Genomic DNA, 22,636 nt, shown 5'->3' on the forward strand with positions numbered 1-22,636 from the left:
TGAATAATATTCAGTATTAAAGTACTCAATTTAGATTTTAAAACTCACTTGTAGAAATGTTAAGTGGGAACACTTTATTCGATCAAAGTTCATGTGAGAAAGACCTGGAATTGTTGATTGGGTCCAACAGCAGAGTAGTTCTTAAAATAAAAAACAAAAAAAACTATGTTAAGGTGCATGTTAATTTAGATTACATTAAGAGAAATACTACCATATTCTACCACATCACTTCTAAAGTATGTGTTCATTTTACATTTTAAGAGGAACATTGAAAAACGAAATGCTGCAAGCTATGTTAAAGGAGAAACAATTTTGTCCTTTTTATGAGAGTCTGAGTAAACTCCTTGAGGACAGGACTATATTTCATATCTCTTAAATGGCAGTGCTTGGCCTTCTTCCCAGAACATTGAAGTATCCCATAAATGTTTGTTGCATGAATAATGAAAGCAAAATTTAAGATACTGGAATTGTTTAATTTGAACATCAAGGATGCTAGATGACCATTTGTCAGAAAATTTAGAACACTTTTGGCCCTGCTTAAATGGGAACATTGGACTAGATAACCTCTAGGATTCCTTCCAACTCTGAGAATGAGTCATTTCAGTAAGTCTGCTATGACCACTGATTTTTCTTACAATTTGATTTTTGTGGTTTCATATACAATTCCAAGTACATAAGAAAGGCAATTTATATTAGTCATGAATAATCTATGCTGCATCTAACTGCCCTTCACATTTAAAAATTCAAGTGATTGAAATTAGTTTAGAAAATATTTGTATCATTTCTCCTTTCACAAAAGATTAAACAAATAACTGCATATTAATCTATCATATTGATTAGTCCATGAACACAAGATGTATCTTTCAATAGACTTTAGAAAATTGTAATTAACAGACGTCTTATTTCACAAAGGAACATTTTACAGAAAAACCATTTTTAGAGTTTCTCAATATTGAACTGAAAATGACTCCATTCACTAATAGCAAAATAATCACATTTTCCTTAAAGGAAAAAAAATATTTTTATAATATTGATTAAGAGGAAAATGCCAGTGTTTGAGTCACTTATGTCTCCAGGAAGATTTAAGTACCTCTTCAAGAACTTTAAAATTATTGTCCCAAACTACTTAAATGTCCACCATGAACCTCTTATACACTAAATGTAAAAGCTAACTGGATTATGTTACTTTAGAATTTCTTAACCTAGAAGCTAGCATATTGTGGTTCAAAAATGAATCTTGAGCTTTGTATTGATTCCCAGAATCAGGGAGAAAAAAATACTTCTTTAGTAAATTAATTCTTAAGAGCGGGGAAACGCTACTGAAGAATTGATCTGAGCCTTATTGTAACAAGAGTCTCCAGTCATAAATTACCGGCACACAGGCAGGAGTCGATGTGTCGTTTCTATTGTAATCAGTTGCTTTTATATTTCCCCTCGTCAAGGTTGACTGGATTATATTGTGCATGTCTTGGATGTCAAAGGCATTCATTTGCTCTTCTTCTTGAAAGCAGGACAAGTATTTCTCCGACAACTTAGACCTCTAACTTGGGGAAGTCATGTATTCCACAATATGACTGTGGGGGGGAGCGTATCCTGTGGGGGGAACTTTTTTTTTTTCTCTAGTGCGTGTTCCAAAATTTGAAATTATCCATTTCCCATTTTCACTCTTTGAGGAGTAATATGTATTCTGGGGATCTAGCTTTTAAATGACCTTTTCAGCACTCATCCTTTTGCTCATTTTGATTTGCTCAGATAAATTACAACCACCTGGCCTTTTGTATTAAAGAAGGTTACGTACAAAATTGACCTTTTGATACTTATTGGGAGAGCTAGGTTCATTGTATTTGAGATTAACTGCTGTTGCTGTTTTCTTGGTTATGTCTTGAATGACTTTGTATGAGGATGGTAAAGCCTATTTTTCTTACTTGTTTGTTCTGAGCTACTCTGACATGATAAGAATGGACTCTGAATAATACAAAAAGAAATCATGTCTTAAAAAATAATAGATATGATTTCCTTAAATCTATGGTGTCTGATGAGTTATATGTTATTTTTATTTCTCTTAACTTTGATAAAGCCAAAATTATCCTTTGACCATTCTGCTCCTTGCTGCCTTACTTAATAAGACTCGGACTTCTCTCTGTTTCATGAATACTTTAAGCAGACACTTGCCTCCAGAACTTTGAATTGCTGTTCCCTCTGCGTGAAATGATCTTTTCTGGCTTCCTTTGCTCCATTAACTGAATACCTCACTTGTTCCCCTACATTTTCTTGGCCTCCATGTAGTTAAGGTGGGCCATGTGACTATTTATGGAACATGATATATATCACTTCTGATCTAAGGCACTGAAAAGTCCATACAGGATTTACTAGCACTCCTACCCTTACACTCAAAGGATCCTTGAGTTGGGATGCAGAACCTCAAGATTGAAGCAGTCTGTATAGCTGGGTTACCAGATGGGGAAGTTACTTAGACCTGTAGATTTTGTGTGGGCAAGAAATACACTTTTCTATTTTAAACTACTGAGCTTTTGAGGATGTGTCCTGAGTATTCAAGGTTTCAGGTTAAATGACATTTCTTAAGAGACTTTCTGTAATCACCCTACCTAAAGCACTTTCTCCCTCTGCTATCTCTCTTTTTCCCAATCATTATATATTCTCTTAGTAATTTTTGGTAATATTTTATTTAAGTACATGTTGAACAAAGAAGACTTCTATATGCTAAAAAAAAAAGACTTCTATATGCTGTTAGTAATGATTTTTAAGTGCCTAGAGTAATCTCTCAAATTGACAATCAGCATTTTATTTTTGACTTTTTGTTTTAATGTCAAGAAGTGCAAACAAAACAAAATACTGTCTTGCAAAGGTCCATTGTATTTCCTATTGATCACTAGAAAGGATGTTCTGGTATCAAGCAAGAGCCGAGTTTTTTACAGTTCTACATAAATCCATTCTGCATGATTTCTTTCATTCAGAAGTGAGGTCATCTTTGGCAAAGTCTAAATCAGTGATGCCATCTATGTCACAAAGAAAGGATTAAGAATCCAAATTTTAGAATTTCCTGAAGTAACCTCCAAAATTCTGCAACATTCTTACATATCTTAAGGTTTTTGTCCACTAAGAAATAGCAAGACTATTTTGCTTTTAAATCCAGGCCATATAAGTACTTCATTCAACATCAGATTATTCCCCAGTTATCTGCTTGTAGTCTCCTGGTAGATAGTCTAAAAGAGTCCCTGATATATTTTCTTAATAGCATGTCAAAGCTTGTTGAATAGAATAAAAAGAGTCACCTTTTTTATATATAGAAAAGTGTCTGGCACACAGTAGGAGCTCAGTAAAGATTTTTTTTTAATAAGCCAAACTTATTCACTAAGTGGTTGAAGGTAAAAAAAAATTCTCTATCAAATGGTTCTAAGAATGGGCTTTTATGAGAGAGAGAGAGAGAGAGAGAGAGAGCAAATGAATGAAAAAGAAAAGAGAAGAAAAGAAAGGAGGGGAAGGGAGGGAAGGAAAGAAAAAAATTCTGCTCAGAATTGTAAACTCTTTAAGATTCATGTTGTGGAATGACAAGTAAAAAATAATTTCAGAATCTGCTTTTGTTCCTTAATAAAATTTCTTGACAAGGCAGGGAGACTTTACTGAGAATTATTTTCTTATTGCTGATGCATGAAGAGGTGACATACAGTCTACTTCTTTTTTCATTAGTGAATTAAATAATATATTGCCAACTGTAAGATAAAAAGAAATATACAAAGCATATCATCTGCATTATCAAAGTGTTGAATGGAAAATCAGCTATTTACTATTATCAGGATACAAATGATTTTCTTTTGAAAGTGTTCACAAGATGGAATTCTTCATTCATACAGTCAACAGGCACACGCAGTTGATGAAAACCAGGAATTGACTATGCTGGAACACGTTAGTATTTCACTTAAAGTACAGAGAAATGATGAAGTTACCAATTCTAACTTACTTCAAAATATTAAAAGAAATGTTAGCAAATATGCTAGCAAATACTAGTAATTTCTGGAGTGGATTTGTGACAATTTGACAGGAATAATGTTTTACTTTTCTTTTTTTGTTTTGTTTTGTTTTACTTTTCTTAGTTTTTTTCCACATTACAAACCAGCTTGATCTTTCCACACAAAATGGTTCTCCCAAGGTCTATCCAATGATACAAAGCTTAACTGATTTGATAAGTAATCTTGTGGATGCTCTAGATAGCTTTTGTAGTGGGAAAAAAAATCAAATTTTGGTAAAGGTCTAATCTTTTTTAGATTAAACCTACTTTCCATCCAGACTTACCTTGATTGATATATAGAGACAGTTGTCAGGTGCTTTTTCTATTTTCTTGGATTCAAACTTCAATTGGGAAAAATTGTGCCATGTGAGAAGTACAGTTTTGGCTCCCTTGATGTTAAGAATACATAACCATGAATACATAAGGATAAGGAAGATCTGTCATACTTTGTTTTATTTGACACTGCCTAAATTAACCTAGACAAAGACAGTCCACACTTAAATGACCCTACTTGTAAAAGTAAGATGTATTTTCTTTAACTCCTGTCGGTAGAGAGCTCTTAAGACCTTATTATATACAAATGATGGTGATACTATCAGGCCATACACTTTATACCACTCTGCTGCTGATAATATGGACAATTTCTAGAGTTCCATGAGGGTTACACTACATAGAAGCTATCTAGAATCAGTATGTTAACTGGGTGACAGGGTGGCTCAGTCAGTTAAGTGCCTGACCCTTGACTTCAGCTCAGGTCATGATCTCAGGGTTGTGAGATCGAGCCCCATGTCAGGCTCTGCACTGAATATGGAGCCTGCTTAAGATTCTCTCTCCCTCTCTCTCTCTCTCTCTCTCTCTCTCTCTGCCCCTCCCCCCCAAAACAAAATAAAATAAAGTAAAATAAAATAAAGTCAGTATATAAGGCCGATATGGAGACAAAATCATTCACTATAGAGTATAGATGATATTGCACATACAACCTCCTAAACACCAGTTTGAGAACCACTAAGCTAGATGAAGAATTAAGAAGAAACTTTAGAAATAGATGTTTGAGCTTTTGAACCCATGCTGCTTTTGAGATATACATCAAGTTCTTATCCAACAAATAGGGATGTGTAGAGAATTCTAAAGTAGTCTTTCTTGCTTTCATTATTTATTCTGTTTTATTTTTAAGCATTAATATGTATTAAGAGATTTGTCTGTTGAAAGAATTTAAGAAAGTAATTGAGTTACATTCTGGTTCTGGATGAGGGGCAATTAGCTTCTAAAGATAGCAGTAAGTTAAATTATTGAATCCACTGAAACTACAAAAAAAACCCTTTTTTGAAGAAAAATATCTATTAGTGCAGAGATTTTCTGGTATTCATCTGTTTATCATTTAGAGATCTATGGTTTATAGGTTGAAGAATTTGTGGCTTAGAGATCTCTAAGTTCCTTTTCAAGCTAAGAATCAATGAAGACTTTGCCTTACACATATGTGTGTTGTTATCAAAATGACAACAATGACTTTCATTTGCTGGCATTTTTTAATCCTTATCTTAGCCTATTATGTATGAGTTTTAGCTGTAATTTGAGTGTGAGTTCTAACATATTTACTCTGAATTATCATATGTGAATTTTATGCATATTCACATAGACACTTTCACACAGTTATTGACATGCATGTATAAATATACATATTTGTAAGCTGAAACAACCTATTAGCAATGTAGAGGAAATATTGAACTTTATATTTTGGAACACTTAGATGCATTTTCCATTTTGGTTTTCTTCTTCTCTGGTCACAGGTTTGATGATATTAAAGGTAGGTTTTATTTTTGTCACCTAATTGCTCAAACAACCCTATGTACCTGAACAGCCTACCAGGAAAATTTGTTATGGCCATTTGACAACTTGAGGACATTTTGCCTTAAAATAGTGAAGAAAAATGAGTGAACTTAAGGTTTAGTGGGATCTTCTGAATGATGAAATCTCTCCTGGACTGTCACTGAAGTTTATTTTGCAAGTTACTACAAATTTGCAAAAAAACAATTCAAAAGTCACTGAAAGTGAATACTTTCATTTTTTTTTAAGATTTTACTTATTTATTCATGAGAGTCACAGAGAGAGAGAGAGAGGCAGAGACATAGGCAGAGGGAAAAGCAGGCTCCATGCAGGAAGCCTGATGTGGGACTAGATCCTGGGACTCCAGGATCACGCCCTGAGCCGAAGGCAAATGCTCAACCACTGAGCCACCCAGGCATCCCTAAAGTGAACAATTTCAGTAAACTAGATGAATACCTGTCAAGAAGCTCTTTGAAAGTTTTTTATTTTTAAGTAAACCACCATTTCAAGAGTAACATAGTCCCAATAGGTCAAAGATTACAGAAATCTAGAAAAGTATAAGGATATAAAGAGATAGTACCATACTAATATAGTAAGTAATTCATAGGTAAGATGATCACTTCAAACTTGGGGTCAGGTAGAAAGACTTGGAATTTGGGGAGAAGGATGGATAGAACTTAGACATAGCAGGAAGGAGACATGAAGACAACTGGGGACAGTTAGTTACTGTTCTGCTTTGTGTGTGTTTTTTAAGGATTATTATCCTAAAATCTATTAGAGAGTTGTTTGCCTTTTGCTGGAAAGGTGGTTAGTATGAACTTTGAAGAATGATACAGCATTTGAGAGAGAGGTATTGAGTGGAAAAATTATCATATATACACTTGATAAAATCAATGACTATTCCTGGTTACCATATTTAAACAAGGATTTTCATATTATTTTTAATTTCATGGTTGTTTTGTAAGACATTTTGAATAATAAAAGTTATTATAGACAACAAACATGACACTATGAACATCTCTTTAATTTTTAAATTTTCTTCAGAACAGTGTTTATGGCAGCATGATTATAATCTATTGTATTACGGTCAATTTGTTCTTTTGGCTTTATCTTTATGCTGAATAATTGGCAATAGCAGATTAGTTATAAAACAGATCATCTGTTTTATGGCTCCTTATTGCTGTGCAAAATGTTAAACCTCATTTTATATAAAAATCACAATCACAAAATTAATTAATTAAATTTCAAAAGTTCTTAAGAAAGTACTCTATTTTTCCTGCTAATTTTTAGGTTGAGGTTTTATCATTCTTAGTCACAAAAAGCAGAAAGCCGTTCCAAGTCTAAATTCATTTTACCACAATCATGACATTTTCCAACTGTCTCATAAATTTGCAACATTTGTTAAGAGGGAGAGTAATGGAGCAAAATGTGTCACTAGTGCTGAAGAAAATGGGCCTGTGGTAATTAGTGTGCCACCTTCAAAGACAAAATTAGTGCTTGAAATTTAACATAATAATTGTACCAATGAACAGTTACTGAGTACTCACAGGGTGCCAGCCTCTGTGTTGAGCTGTCCAAGTACATTATCTCTACAGTGCCTTATCCCTTATGATATTATTGCTACTCCCATTTTATGGAGAGAAATAATAAGTGTTAGAAAGGTCTGAGTATTTGATTATGGTCCAAGCGTTTGTGGATGGAGAAGCTGGGATTCAAAACAAGTCCTCTGAGGTATAGGTGTAGGTGTCGGCACTATTAATATCCCAACTATGTAAATGAGCAAAATTGAGGCTTAGAGAGGTCTAAATAATTCAGTTAAGCTCTAATGGCTAAGGGAAGAACTGGTATTCAGGCACGGATCCTTCTAAAGTCCAGAGTCTGACTATATTGCATGTCAGACAAATTTTGACAAAAGTTAAGTCACAGGGATGTCATTTACGTCTTCTCTGTTCTGACACAGAGGGGACTGAATTCAGGAAGATGTCAACTGGCAAGAGGGAGGACAATTGATAAGGCTATGGCTGAAAGCCAGAAATTAGTAGCAAAGAGAATCTCACTTTATTTTATGTTATTATTTTAGAGCCATAACATCGAAGCAAGAGTGTTTCAGGGAGAAAGGGGACTTATCTTTTCTGAGTTTCAGTCAAAATATTTGCATAAGTTTTCTAAGGTCAGAAACTCAAATTTCTCAGCCAGAGTCCTCGAACTAGTCCTCTACTAAGTGGCCTGGAGTGAATTCATTTGGCTAATTTCCTATTTGTATCCTTTACTGTACATTATCTTGTACCCTAATTATTTTTATATTACCATGTCTCATTTTATGAACTATAGCATTATGGTTTTGGGCAAGAACAATGTTTTTCTTCTGCTTTGCAAACATTACTGTAGTAGTCATTCCATTCTTAAAAAGAAGTGGAAATTGAAAGCTCAAGAACAAATCAGCGTCTTTAAAAATACCTCTGTATTCGACTAATATTTTTTAAATGAACAAAAGTATATGATAATCACTGATTTTTCTTTATTACGAGTTTTGCAGATCACAATAATATGTTATAGTCTAGAGAAATCTATTCTTTGTCAAAGATAGTGAATTTGGAATATTTATAGGCCTCTATTACAATATGTGGTATTGAGTATTCATGAATTGTATTTTGTAGACCATTTACTTTTAGATGTAGGGAAAATATAAGATAAGGAAGCAGAAGCTGTTAATTTTGTTAAAAAATCTCTTAACTGTGGAGAACTGAGGGTTGCTACAGGGGAGGTGGATGGGGTGTGGGCTGAATTAGTGATAGGTAAGGAGAGCATTTGTGACAAGCAAGGGTATTATATGAAAGTGATGAATCACTAAATTCTACTTCAGAAACCAATACAATACTTTATGTTAACTAACTTGATTTTAAATAAAAAAAGTGGAAGAAAAATCTCTTAATTATATGAGATGCCATTTGTAATCTGAGAAAAACTAGTGCAAATGAGGAAAAAAATATTTTTTTTGTGAATGGGAGAGAGAATGTGGATGGGGAGGGGTAGAGGGAAAAGGAGAAAGAGAATCTTAAACAGGCTCGACACCTATCATGGAGCCTGATGCTGGGCTCCATCTCACAACCCTGAGGTCATGACCTGGATGCTTAACCCACTGAGCCCTCCAGGTACCCACAGATGAAGAAACTTTTTAATACAAATGTTAGAAAATTGTGTTTAAACCCAAACTAGAATTAACAGTTTTCTCATAGCAATTTGTACATTACCATAGGAAAGGTAGTTTGTATATTTGTGTGTGTGTGTGTGTGTGTGTGTGTATGTCTCTGTGTGGGTCTGTATGTATGTTCTCATCTAAGAGACAAGGGGTATGGTGTCTTTTACAGTTAGTATCCCTTGGCATTTGAAGTAACATTATGTTTGCATTTTGTTTAGACAAAATGTTCAGATTTATTGACCACTCCTAAGAGAAGCACAGACAAGATTCTATTTTCTAGCAGCTGTATTTTTAATAATATAATTTTGAGGTTATATTAAGTGAATAATTTGGTAGTTTAGATCATTTACTTTTTACTTTGAATATGTTTATAGTGTATCTTCATTATTTCTAAATATACATAAAATTTAAGAACTTAAGCTATTACTCAGTGATAATTGTATTATTTCTATCCCATCCATATCGGCATGTGGATGTTCTCTTTTTAATAATGACAAAGCAGGCCTTAAATTATATTTTAGATGCTCATTTCATGAACACTGTCACTGCTGTGTTACAAGTGTTAAAATGAAAATGTTAAATAATAAACTGCCATCAAGTATTGGCTTTTGTTCCTTCATCATCTAAAAGGAAATTTTATGAATGATGCATCACAGCACGACATACATTTACATTCAAATACCAGTTGTTAACGTTTTAAGTTAATGCCAGTGAATCTTTAAAAATCTTTGTGAATAATGAAGTTATTCATTGTGTTCAAGGATTTTGCCTTTTTCAGTGATAGGATTTTCTTCTCATTTGAAAGAGTATTTAATTGCATCGCTCATCCACTTTTAATATTTAATAATAATTTTATTAGCTGTGTAGAATGAGAAGGGCAAGATTTGCAATATCTACTGCTGGTCATCAATTTTTTCTTATCATGACTTAATGAATATTATAATTACAAGGAAAGGCAGAAATATAAATTAGGTTGGGAGTTGGCTGGGACTTGCTAGTTTATTGCTTTTAGCTTGGGCAAAGCCCAGAGTAGGCATGGGGAAAAAGAAACAAGTACCTTGGCGTACTTTAGAAGCCCTAGCACAAAATTTTTGCAGCCTACTAATCATTCCTTATTTTCAATAATGAACACAGATGGTTTGAATCAAGTTACAAACCCTGTCAGTAACAATTCCTGCTGGTTCCACAGCAGTTGACAGGATCTTGACAACTTCCAAGACTTAGTCTTGGCAGGTATATGTTTCTTTAATCTCTGTTAATGCATTTTGAAACTTTTTACTGTCTTTTCTTAAACACTTTTATTGGTATTTACTTTCAGCTGAGACAAAAGCTGCATTATTTTGCGAGGCAAAACTTGACATAGCCACCATCATAGTAACACTTTTTACTGAGGTAGCACCTCCCACCTTACGTTTTCAAAATGCTTTTGGGTACATTTCATTAGGTCTGTGGGATAGAGGTCAGGAGAGAAGTTCTTTGCAGCTACCATGTGTTTAAAGCCTCTGTGGATTTATGACCCTGGCCATGGGGAAAAAACAATTTTCATTTTATTGATCTAGCTATAGATACGGGCATCAGATGATTCCTAAGTTTTGAGTACCATTTGTTAAAAAATGGAACCAGGCATTGTTGAATTTCATGTGTTTTTAACCTATTTTAAACAAATCATTTTTAACCCCCTCCAGCAACTGCTTCGAGAACGACAGCAGATGGCCAGCCGTCCCTTTGCTTCCGTTGATGTAGCACTGGAAGTAGGAGCTGAACAAACAGAGTTTCTACGAGGGCCATTAGAGGTAGGAACTTTGGTGCGGAAAGGGGACCACTGTGATTTGCATATTTATATTGCTTCTCTAATCTGCATCTGCTTGTGCAGCCAAATACAGTCTGATTATGTAGAGTTGACAAGATTCAGCTACATATGTTATGCCACTTCCAAGGCACATAGTTTTAATAGCATGACATGAGCTGTAACAAAAGCCACTGGAGAATCTATTAGCCTAGGCAAGAGTGACAGACTGCTCACCTGCAGCCTTTCTCTGACAGATAGGAGCTGAAGGAATTTAAGATACAGGTGTGATTGAAGAAACGAAGCACCCTATTTTTAGTCCTTGGAGTACCCAATACTCTTTAGTTAATAATTCACATTTATCTTTAATGAAGTTGACCATAACAGGTGGGGGGAGAGGAGTTGCATTTTAATTACATCGTTTCAGTTTTGAATGTTGAGAATTGTAGAATATAGTGAATATTTTTATTTGGAGCAGTGGCTATATTAGTGTATTCTTTTATTGCAAATGCAGAAATAGAGTATGGTGAAGGAGAAATCATTATGTGCAAGTAAATGTGTGGTACTAGATTCCTGAAATAATGCATGGAATGGCTTCAGAAAAGAATGACCACAGAGGAAAAATCCACAGATTGTGATTTACAAAAATCAAAGCATTTTGAGGCATAGTCATTTAGTTGTATTCTTATTATTTTTATTTTATTTACATTTCATGGTAAGACGTTTAAGTAGAAAGATTAAGAAACGCTATGAAGTTGAAAATTGTATCCCCCCTCCTTTTTTTTAAATCCCCTTATGTGACTAATTTCATGTTGCTATTTTCAAATCTTGCTTTTCTTCAAGGAAAGCAAAAAAAAAATAGACTCCTCCAAAAACCTAGGTACAAATATAATTGATTCTGTCTATAGCAGTTTGGTTATTTTGGGAAAAAAAAAATTAAACAACTGAATCAGGCCGTGCAGATGTTATCCAGAGAGCCGATTTTTAGAGGACATTTCTCTGTGATTTTTTTTTAGCTTTTGTGGACTTGATATTTTACTATTCTAGATCACAGGTTGCCATGGAAGCTTAGAACATTAGGAAATTAATATATATATCTTCCATTACTGGGGGAGAAATTAGAAGACAGAATGATTAGATGAAAGTTACAGTAGATACTGTAATATCATGTTGGCCCTTTGCATCACATCACTTTAGTACAAAGTCTTTAACAAATAGGAAACCTGGACTATTTGAATCCGACTTCTTTTTCTCCTCATCTGTTAAAAACATTGTCAAACACTGTGAAAACACAAGTCACAGGAGAAAAATGAATGCAAACAAAACATACACAATTCACAGAGGAACAGAACCAATGGAGAACTAGAAAACTCACAAACTTAAGGAGCAAATGTAATTCACATGCATGGGCACACTGCCAGTGTGTCAGTTGCTGCTTACTAGTGTTCAGGAATGTATTGTTAGGTGTGTGTGTGTGTGTATGTGTGTGTGTGTTCATAATCATTCCATTTCTTTTATTTTTTTCCAAATTTTATTTCCTTCTTTATCATTGTCATTTTTTAACATTAAATTTTATTTTGTAGAGCTTAGGGATTTCTACCTCTACTTAGTTTTAATTCGTTTGCCTACTGTCCTTTTATTCCTTACTTCCAACTTTTCTGTGTCCTTTTGTTATTTACCTATCCCTTAAAGAAGTGACTATTCACTTTTTATTTACCCAGTCATTCTGTAGTCTATCTTTTGATTAATTGCCTGAATCTATTTACATTGACAATAATTACTGTACTCCCAAAGTTTATTTTAGGGGTTCCATTGTGTGTGTGCGCACATGTGTGCACCTGTGTGTATGTGTGTGTGTGTGTTGTTCTTGTTGTTACTACCCTTCTTTTTGGTTCTTTTTCTGTTTCTCTTGGATAAATTGATTTCCTTTTACTAAACAATTTTCCACATTCTATCTCTGTTTCTGATGGTTACCTGTTACTTACCAAGATTCATAGTGATGGTTATTTTCCTCATCACTGCCTAAAAGTTTATTAATACACATTTCTGCCCTGTCTGTCTCAAACAAAATTAATATTTTAGCATGCTCTCAACTCCCTGTGTTCCTCCTACCCTATGTTAATCTGTTTGGAAATTTTATTTAATTTTTTAAAGATTTATTTATTTATTTATTCATGATAGACAGAGAGAGAGAGAGAGAGAGAGAGAGAGAGGCAGAGACACAGGCAGAGGGAGAAGCAGGCACCATGCCGGGAGCCTGACGTGGGACTCGATCCCGGGACTCCAGGATCGCGATCTGGGCCAAAGGCAGGTGCTAAACCACTGAGCCACCCAGGGATCCCTGTTTGGAAATTTTAATCCAGATATTATGGGCATAGTTTTTTTTTATTATGGCATATTTAACAATAAACTCTTTACCCTTCTTTACTCTTTATATCTAGTTGCTTACTCATGCATTTCTTTCATCTTTCACTATATTTTTCAGAGAAATTTTATGTGGCATGCTCTTTGAGACCTCAGATGCCTACTAATATGTTTATTTTGTACTCACATGTAAATAATGGTTTAATTAGATATAAAATTAAGTTTCAAAGTTCTCTTCTTCAAAACTTCAAAGGTATTATGCCCTTGTCTCAAGTCTGATGTCAGTTATATTCTTTGTCCTTTGTAAATGATCTCCACTTCCTTTTTGCAATCATTTAGAATTTTCTCGTTTCTCAATATTCTTAAATCTCTCTCTCTGACATGTATATATTACCTTGTATTTACCATTCTGTGCCCCCCTTTAAATCTGTAGCCCTATAACTTTGTATAATGCTGACTAATCTTTGGTTACTATTTCTTTTAATATTTCTTACTGTATTCTGTCCCGGAATTCCCACTAGACACTCTTGATACTTCTTCCATCATCTATATTTCTTAGCTTGTCTCTCATTATTTGTACTCTCATCTTCTCCACCTGCCTCTGGGAACATTCCTCGATCTGCCATTCTAGTATACTGCTTTCTGAAGAGTGCATCCTTTCTGCTATTTAACCCATTCACTGACTTCATATCAACAATGATATATTTTGTTGTTAATAGCTGCAATTGTTTTTTTCTTCACAGCTGCTTGTGGATACCTCATATTTCTAATGCCCTCCCTATCTTTCTGAAGCCATTCATTATATTTAATTTAAATACTGTTCTGTGCCTTCCCTTGTATTTGACTTCCTCTGGTATAGATCATTCCATTTTTCAATTTCTTCATGGTGCATTCACTCTTCAGAGTTCTCTTTTCTTTTTTTCTATGTACACATATTTTATTTTAGCTACTAGGATCCACACTTAGGAAGAGGGATAAAATCTTTGACTCTCAATTGTGCTCTTCCGAGTAATATAGTGGTTGGGCGTGAGGAAGCTGCTTGTAGTGTATAATCTTGGTTCAGTCACCACTGCTCATTTGTCATGCATGTTCCTTTCACTTGAGAACTTTAAAGTACTTCCTTCCCAATCATTATTCCTATCAGATGCTAGCCTCCCTCTGATGAAGGTGCAGGTCTGCAGTTGAGGTGGGGATAAGTGAATGCTTAGAGATTGCCCAGGCTCCTGCATGTATGGCTCTGGGATTCCACATCCCAGCTGAACTCTAAAGCTACCCTACCATTAATTTGCAGCCTTGGTCTGACACTGGGCTGTTTCTGCTGCTTTCCTGACCCCTGCAGGTGAGATGAGCATCCAGAGAATGTGGACCTCTGGCACTCTCCTAATTCAGGCCACCATTTACTTCCTATAATACACCTAATCCCCTTCTATCTTTACAACTGTTTCTTTTAAGATTTTGTATGAATTGTTGAGTATGTTTTGATAATCAGCAACATTTTTATATCCTGTATGTTATCACTATGTTTGAATTCAGGGAAGGAGAAAGGTAATTTGTTTATCATTTGTTGGCTGCAGGAGCAAGTGCTTTGTGGGTTTTGTTTGTTTTTGTTTTAAAGATTTTATTTTTTTCATGAGAGACAGAGAGAGAGGCAGAGACATAGGCAGAGGGAGAAGCAGGCTCCCTGAGAGGTGCCTGATGTGGGACTGATCCCAGGACCTCAGGATCACACCCTGAGCCAAAGGCAGATGCTCAACCACTGAGCTACCCAGGCATGCCGGCGAGTGCTTTGTATCTTATAGAGCATTCTATTAATGTTGATTGTCTTGTTTTTTTTCTCATTTCATTGCTTAATTATACAAATAATGGGCATACCGCTATTTCTTTTGTACCACTTGTTTTCAATGAAATGTCCAAGAAGAAAAATATCTGCCTCCATATTCTCTTTTAGCAAGCTCTTTTTATCTGGGAGTCAAGTTCTACTTATTAATGTATAGTATTGTGGGGTTTTTTTGGAAACAGCTTTAATAATATGTACCATACAATTCACCCAACTAAATTGTACAGTTTGGTGATTTTTAGTACAGAGTTGTGTAACCATCACCAAAATCAATTTTTAGAACATTTTTATCATCCCCAACACAAACCCCATACTGCCTAGCAGTCACTTTCCATGTATCCTGCATCATTCCTCCTCAGCTCTAGCTACTAATCTACTTTTGTTTTTATAGATTTTCCTAATCTATGTTTTCATTTCATTTCGTGTAAATGGACTCATACAGTATTTTTTTTTGGATCAGCTTCTTTACCATAGCATAATATTTTTAAGGTTCGTTCATGTTGTGGCATAGGATCAGTACTTCTTTTCTTTTTATTGCCAAATAGTATTATATTGTATGAATGTCACATTTTGTTTATATATTTTACCAACTGAGAGATATTTAGGTTGTTCTCACTTTTTAGATATTCTGAAAAATGGTATTATGAATGTTTGTATACAAGTGACATTTCTTGGCTATGTAATTAAGAATAGAATCGTTGTTGGGTCATATAATTTTTTATTATTTATTTGAAAGAATTTCTCTCCTATTGCATGATCTTGGGACCTTTGTTGAAAATCAATTGACCATAGATGTAGGGGTTTATTTCTGGACACTCAATTTAGTCTATTGTTTGATAGGTCTGTCATATGACAGTACCAGACTGTATTGATTACTGTAGCTTTGTAGTAAATTCTGGAATTCGAAAATATGAGTCTTCCAACCTTGTTCTTTTTGAAGATCATTTTGGTTCTTCTGGGTCTCTTGAATTTCCACATTAACTTTAGGATCAGTTTGTCAATTGCTACAATGAAGCCCACTAGTATTTTGATAGGACTTGCGTTGAATCTGTAGATCAACTTGGGGGAGTATGTAATATTTTTACATCTACCTTATTGAGGTGGTAATTTCATTAATTGAGTACCTTCATGCTTCCTCCATGCCTAAAATCCTAAATTCCATATCAGATTTCCTTCCTCTTCGTAAATAATTATGATTTCTGATATTTGAAATTCCCTATAGCTACATATGTCTAACCTTTTCAAATAAATCAGCAACATAGATTTTTTTAAAAATACAAGCTGAAAACATTGCTGTTCAGTAGATTGTTTTAGAGTTTAAATTGTTTATTTCTTCCTGTAAAATTAAACTCCAGAAGTAAATCTGAGCAGCTGCTGGTATATTCCTTTGACATACTTTAGAAAATAATAGCAGTAGAAGTAAATGTTTAAAATTTTATTTTCTTTTCTCCTTTGCTAAGCATTTTGTGATAATTACTATTAAGAGGAAATTATCTATCTGAAATGACTAAACATACACATATATATGTGAAACTTTTTTTTTCATTTTTATAGTACACTGGAAACTGGTCTTAATCTCTTTTTATATATATATAACAATACAATGTAGTTTATTGATTTACTTACACAGTGAATTCTGAAGCTTAGGCCCTGAAATCATATTAAGGATTTTATGTAAACCTAAAAATCTAAGTAATTTTAAAGTTCTTCTGCTGGGTTTTTCTTAAAATTTGGTTTTTAAATTCACCACAAAGTCATAGGTTAGCTGGCTATTACTGCTGTGTAAATATTTTTTGAGTGTTCATAATGTAGTAGGTTAAGAAATGGATTTCTTTTAAATTAAATTTGACTCATGTGCCACTGAGTTCCATATCTGTACAGTCAGGGGAAAATGTAATGTACAACATGAAATAATTATTTTTGATACATCTACGGGTAATTGTGTGCTACTATACACCAAATGGCCTATTCTATGAAGTAGATGTGTTCCTGAAAATTTTTACATATATATAAATTATATTTTTTAATGAGTGAGGAGTGTTGAATCTTTATAGGACCTTTGTGTAAAAGCCATAGGTGTAAAACCTTTCATGACTGAAAAAATATATAGGTAGTCTGAATAATCATGTTCTAAATTATCTATTAGCAAGTATAAATCACTACATTTTACTGTATTAGAGTGACAAATTAAAATACATTGTTAAAATTTAATAAATGCACTTAGAATGTAAGTTTATATACAAACACAACATATTAGTGGCTTTAAACTTATCTTAAAAAGAGGATTATTTTTGCAGTAATAGTGTGACCTATAGTACCCATGGGTCATTTTTCTTCCACCCAGCAATAACATGAACATTTATGTTAATTGCTCAGCAGGTTTTTATGGAACACTTCCTTAAGTGCTTGAGAAACATCAGAGAATACAACCAAAGAACCTTATCCCCATGTTTATATCATAGCCAGGAAAAAGAAATTATTTGATACATTATGAGGTAGCAAGTACAATGGAAAAAGGAAAAATAAAGCAAGACAAGGTTTTGGGGAATGGTTTGTGGTGATGGAGGAGGGTGAAGTACTGAATAGGGTGGCAGTCAGGGTGACCTCATTTAGAAGGTGAGATTTGAAAAAAAAAAAAAAAAAAAAAAAAGAAGGTGAGATTTGAGCAGGTCTTGAAAGAAGTGAAGGAGTTAAGCAGGCAGAAGATTCCCAGGGGGGAAAAGTGTTCCAGACAGAGGGAATGGCTGGAGCAGAAGCCCTCAGGTGGGGCATTCCTGTCAAGCTCATGGAACAGCAAGCATGGAGTGGGAGTAAGCAGATGATAGTAGGGACACGTAGACCTTTATAAAAAACTTTGATATTCACTTCTGAGTGAAGAGAAGAGCCAATTGCAGGTTTCGTTGGAGGACAGACATAATTTGATGGTTTTTAAAAGGATCACTCTGCCTTTTTTTTTAATCTTTTTTTTTAAAGATTTATTTATTTATTTATTTATTTATTTATTTATTTATTTATTTATATATGATAGACATAGAGAGACAGAGAGAGAGAGAGAGACAGGCAGAGACACAGGCAGAGGGAGAAGCAGGCTCCATACTGGGAGCCTAACGTGGGACTCGATACCGGGACTCCAGGATTGCGCCCTGGGCCAAAGGCAGGCACTAAACCGCTGAGCCACCCAGGGATCCCCCACTCTGCCTTTTGGGTTGAGAATACTTTGAGGAAAAATGTCTTCATATAGTTCCCTGAGAAACTGACATCAAGAAGATGAATTTGTTCATCTGGGATTGAAGAATATGTGACGTGGAAGTAGAGCCATGAAAAACGGAAATGGCAGGCCACCAATACCACTGTGAACAACCAAAGCTGCATCTCCTTGGGAACCACACATCAGACTACGGATGCCAGAGGCATAGGGCCAAGTATTTATTGCCCAACTCCTTTCTGTTACTGGTTGAGGGCCACTTCCTTGGAGGCTAGAGAAAGGCCTCAGGCAAAGAAACGCCAGCTCTGGCATTGGCAGTCAGCAGAAAAACAGACCTGCTATCTGATGGGTAATGGAAATCAACCTATTCTTGCTGCTACTGGGAGAGCATAGAAGGAGAAAGACTTGATAGCAGGCTACCGTAGGAATCCAGGCCACAGATAATGGTGGCAAGACAAGTTGAAGTGATGGGGAGTGATCACATTCGGACTATATTTTTAAGATTCCTATGAGTATAATGTTCTCATTTTGAAAGTTTTTCTAGTGAAATTATGTTTGTAAAATCTAAAGAGAAAGATTTAAGAAAATGATTTTTCAGTTCCAGCTCAAGATGGAAACATAGAAAGATCCTGAACTTACCTCCTCCCACAGACACACTGAATGAGGAACAATTTCCTCTTAAAAAAAAAAAAAAAAAAAAAAAAAACCTAAAAATTATGGAGCAAAACCCTTCCTGTCAAGCAAATGAGAGGGATGCCACATTGAAGCAGGTAGAAAAAGGTGAGACATTGTCTTACTATAAACCCCATCTGACAGCTCAGTCAGGAAGGAACTCAATACCCAGAGCTTCTCCCTGAGGAGAAAGGATTTGTACCTCACATCAGGGATACCAACTTTTAAGACCCTTACCTGGGAGTTAATCCCCCAAGAGATCTGACTTTGAAGACTACTGGGGCTGTGCCTGAGGAGCAGGCTTCTGGTTTGGCATACTTCGAAGGGGCCACAGAGGTATTCTCAGGTGATGTGGGCTGGTGGACACAATCTTTGTCCTCTCCCTCTTCCTTGCTCCAGCTTGCTTGTATCTTCTGGAATGGACTTTATACCCTTGTCTGGTGCCCTGGTTTTTGTAGCTGCTGCCAGGGGACACCTCTTCATTGCTTGGCTCAGGGAACTAGCAGGGCTTATGCTCACAGGTCCCATAGGACTGTGAGGAAAGAAGAAAGACTTCATATACCTAGCACTCCCAGGGCACAGAAAGAGGCAACAGACTCAGGAGCTCAATCTTTCTGTGAAAGAGGTCTATTAGTCTGTCATTCTAACTGTAGCTTGAGGGCCCGGCTTCTCATTTAAATAAACTTCTAAAGGCTGACTGCAAATCATATATCTGATAAGGGATTAATGTATATGTATATTTATATGTATAGATATATATTTATGTATATATATTTATATATGTGTATTTACATATAAAGAACTCATTCAACTCAACAACAGCAACAAAACAATCATTTAAAAAATGGACAGAGGATCTGAATATAAATTTCTCGAGAAGATGACTCGAGAAGATGATGCAATAGGTACAAGAAAAAGATGCTCTGTTATCAAAAAGATAAGAAATAGTAAGTATTGGCAAGGATGTGGAGAATTAGGAACTCTTTGTTGATGGGAATGTAAATTGGTGTAGTCACTGTGGAAAACTATATGGAGTTTCCTTAAGAAAAAATAACAATAGAACTACAACATGATCCAGCAAGTCTACCTCTGGATATGTATCCAAAGAAAATGAAAACACTATTTTGAAAAGGTATCTACATCCCCATATTTGTTGCAGAAATAGTCAGGATATGGAAACAACATTTTAAGTGTCCATTGATAGATGAATGGATAAAGAAGATGTGATATAGGGGCGCCTGGGTGGTTCATTTGGTTAAGTATCTGCCTTCAGCTCAGGTCATGATCCCAGGGTCCTGGGATTGAGACCAGTGTCTGGCTCCCAGCTCATTGGAGAGTCTGCTTCTTCTTCTCCCCCTACCCCTCCCAACCCCTACTCATTCTCTCTCTCTCAAATAAATAAATGAATTTAAAATATATATATACTCTGGGAAATGAACTAGGGGTGGTGGAGAGGGAGGAGGCCAGGGGGTGGGGGTGAATGGGTGACGGGCACTGAGGGGGACACTTGACGGGATGAGCACTGGGTGTTATTCTGTATGTTGGTAAATTGAACACCAATAAAAATTAATTTATAAAAAATAAATAAATAAATAAATAAAATAAAATATATATATATACACACACTATATATATATATGTATATATATGTCACTATGTATATATCCGTTATATACATATACATATATAGCCCATGTTTGTGTACTATTCAACTATAAAAAATAATGAAATCTTTCCAGTTGCAACAATATGGATGAACTTTGAGGGCATTATAGTAACTGAAATAAGTCAAACAGAAAAAGATAAATGTCATATGATCTCACTTATATGTGGAATTTAAACAAACAAACAAAAGAAGTGATCTTATAGACACAGAGAATAGATTGATGATTGCCAGAGGCAAGGGTGAGGGACTGTGCAAAATGGATAAAGGGAATCAAAGTAACATACTTCTAATTATAAAACAAATAATCATGGGATGTAATGTACAGTGTGGTGCCTGTAGTTAATAATACCATATTGTATCTTCGAAAGTTGCTAAGAGAATAAATCCTAAAAGTTCTCATCACAAGAAGAAATCCTATAGCTATGTACAGTGACAGATGTTAACTAGACTTATTGTGGTGATCATTTTGCAGTATATACAAATATCAAATCATTATGTTGGCTCATTATGTTGTACTCTTGAAACTAATAGTCTTTTTTGTCAATTATACCTCAAAAAATTTCAGAAAAAATTATTTTCTCCTTTTAAATGGCACTGTAATAGCTCTAGAACTTCTTCTCGTGCTGTTGTATTTATTCATTGAGATACATAATAGTCACATTCTGTCTTAATATAGTCTCTCAAACCACAAAATACACGCTCTTCTTCAGTAACTGATAGAAACCACGAGAAATGAAGGCAAAAACATCTATTGCCCCTTATGACTTAGACTGACTAGGTTTGTTATATCTGGTATCACACTAAGAGCCCAGCATACAATTGGTTCACAAACAAGTGAGTGTATAGCCCCTTAGCTGAAATGATGATGATGTTAAAAATATGCATTCCCTATTCATGTTTTTTTTTTGTTTTGTTTTGTTTTCTGGCTTTTTTTTTTCCCCTAGGAGTATAAACTTGTATGGGTCCTTAAGTATCACTGATGGTTTTTGCTGGGATATTATTCTTTGTTTCTATTTATATTTCTAATTATTTTTTAGCTAGTTATTCTTACCCTGTTACTTATAACACTGAAAAACAAAACCAACAAGAAAGAATTTGTTAATTTATTATATGTTACACAATAGTCTATACATTGTGATCTGATTTTGATAAACATGGAAAGGGGCAAATTCTTAATAATCATTATATCTAGATGGGTGATATATATATATATACATATATATATGTATATATATATATATTTGCTATTCTTCTTACATAGCTGTACTTTCCTTTTGTGATGCCATGCACTGCTTTTTTTAAAAAACAAAGAAGTAATAAAAAGTATCAATCTAATGGAAGTATAAAATGTGGCTTTTTTTTCTTAATTTTTAGACTCTTACATTCACTCTGCATATATTCAGGTTTGAATTTTTGCCAGTTATTTAAAATGAGTATTTCCAGTCATCATTTATATCTTAGGAGAAAAAAAATTCCTTATTTATATTGCACATATTTTGGGCTCTTCTGTTGTTACCTCTTAACCCACTGTAATTAACTTATCTACATTTCAATTTTTGATAATGTAGATGACAATTGGGGTATATTCTACAAGATACTTAGGTGTTCATCACACATGCACCAGAAAGAACTTTGGAGACAGTAGAAATGAGGATTCACATGCCAAGGTAAGGAGCCTGAATTTGATCTTCCTAGGTCATGAGAACAACTGAAATGTTTATACTGAGTTTAAGATAGTGTTTTTCAACATTCATTTACATATGCTATCTCAACCTCATTTGAGCCTTACATTAATCTTAGAAAAAAGGCACACAGCAGTTTCTTTTGTTCTGTTTTACCATTGAGCAAACTGAGGCTCTCTGAACTTAAGACGTTTGTTCAGGATCACAAATTCATCCCCCAGTAGAACAAGGACCAGGGTCTGAATCTCAGACTGACCAAAAAGTTTCTTTCTTATACCATTCTTTAAACATGCTGATTTTAGTTCAAATTGAGAATACCTCTTAGGCACTAATGTATTATCAGTAGACTATTTTCTCATAAAGCTGTCTGTGAA

At 34.7% G+C, this 22,636-nt stretch overlaps 1 protein-coding gene across 1 annotated transcript in view; it reads left to right on the forward strand.

The window, feature by feature from the left end:
• The window catches only part of ATRNL1 (attractin like 1), a 777,593-nt gene that overhangs the window by 528,326 nt on the left and 226,631 nt on the right, over positions 1-22,636 (forward strand). Inside the window, exon 27 of the mRNA XM_055300426.1 lies at positions 10,736-10,843. Within this exon, the coding sequence (XP_055156401.1) occupies positions 10,736-10,843 (108 nt within the window). The remainder of the gene's footprint in view (positions 1-10,735; positions 10,844-22,636) is intronic.

This window comes from Nyctereutes procyonoides, unplaced genomic scaffold (assembly GCF_905146905.1).
Source record: "Nyctereutes procyonoides isolate TBG_1078 unplaced genomic scaffold, NYPRO_anot_genome, whole genome shotgun sequence".
NCBI classification, from domain to species: Eukaryota; Metazoa; Chordata; class Mammalia; order Carnivora; family Canidae; genus Nyctereutes; species Nyctereutes procyonoides.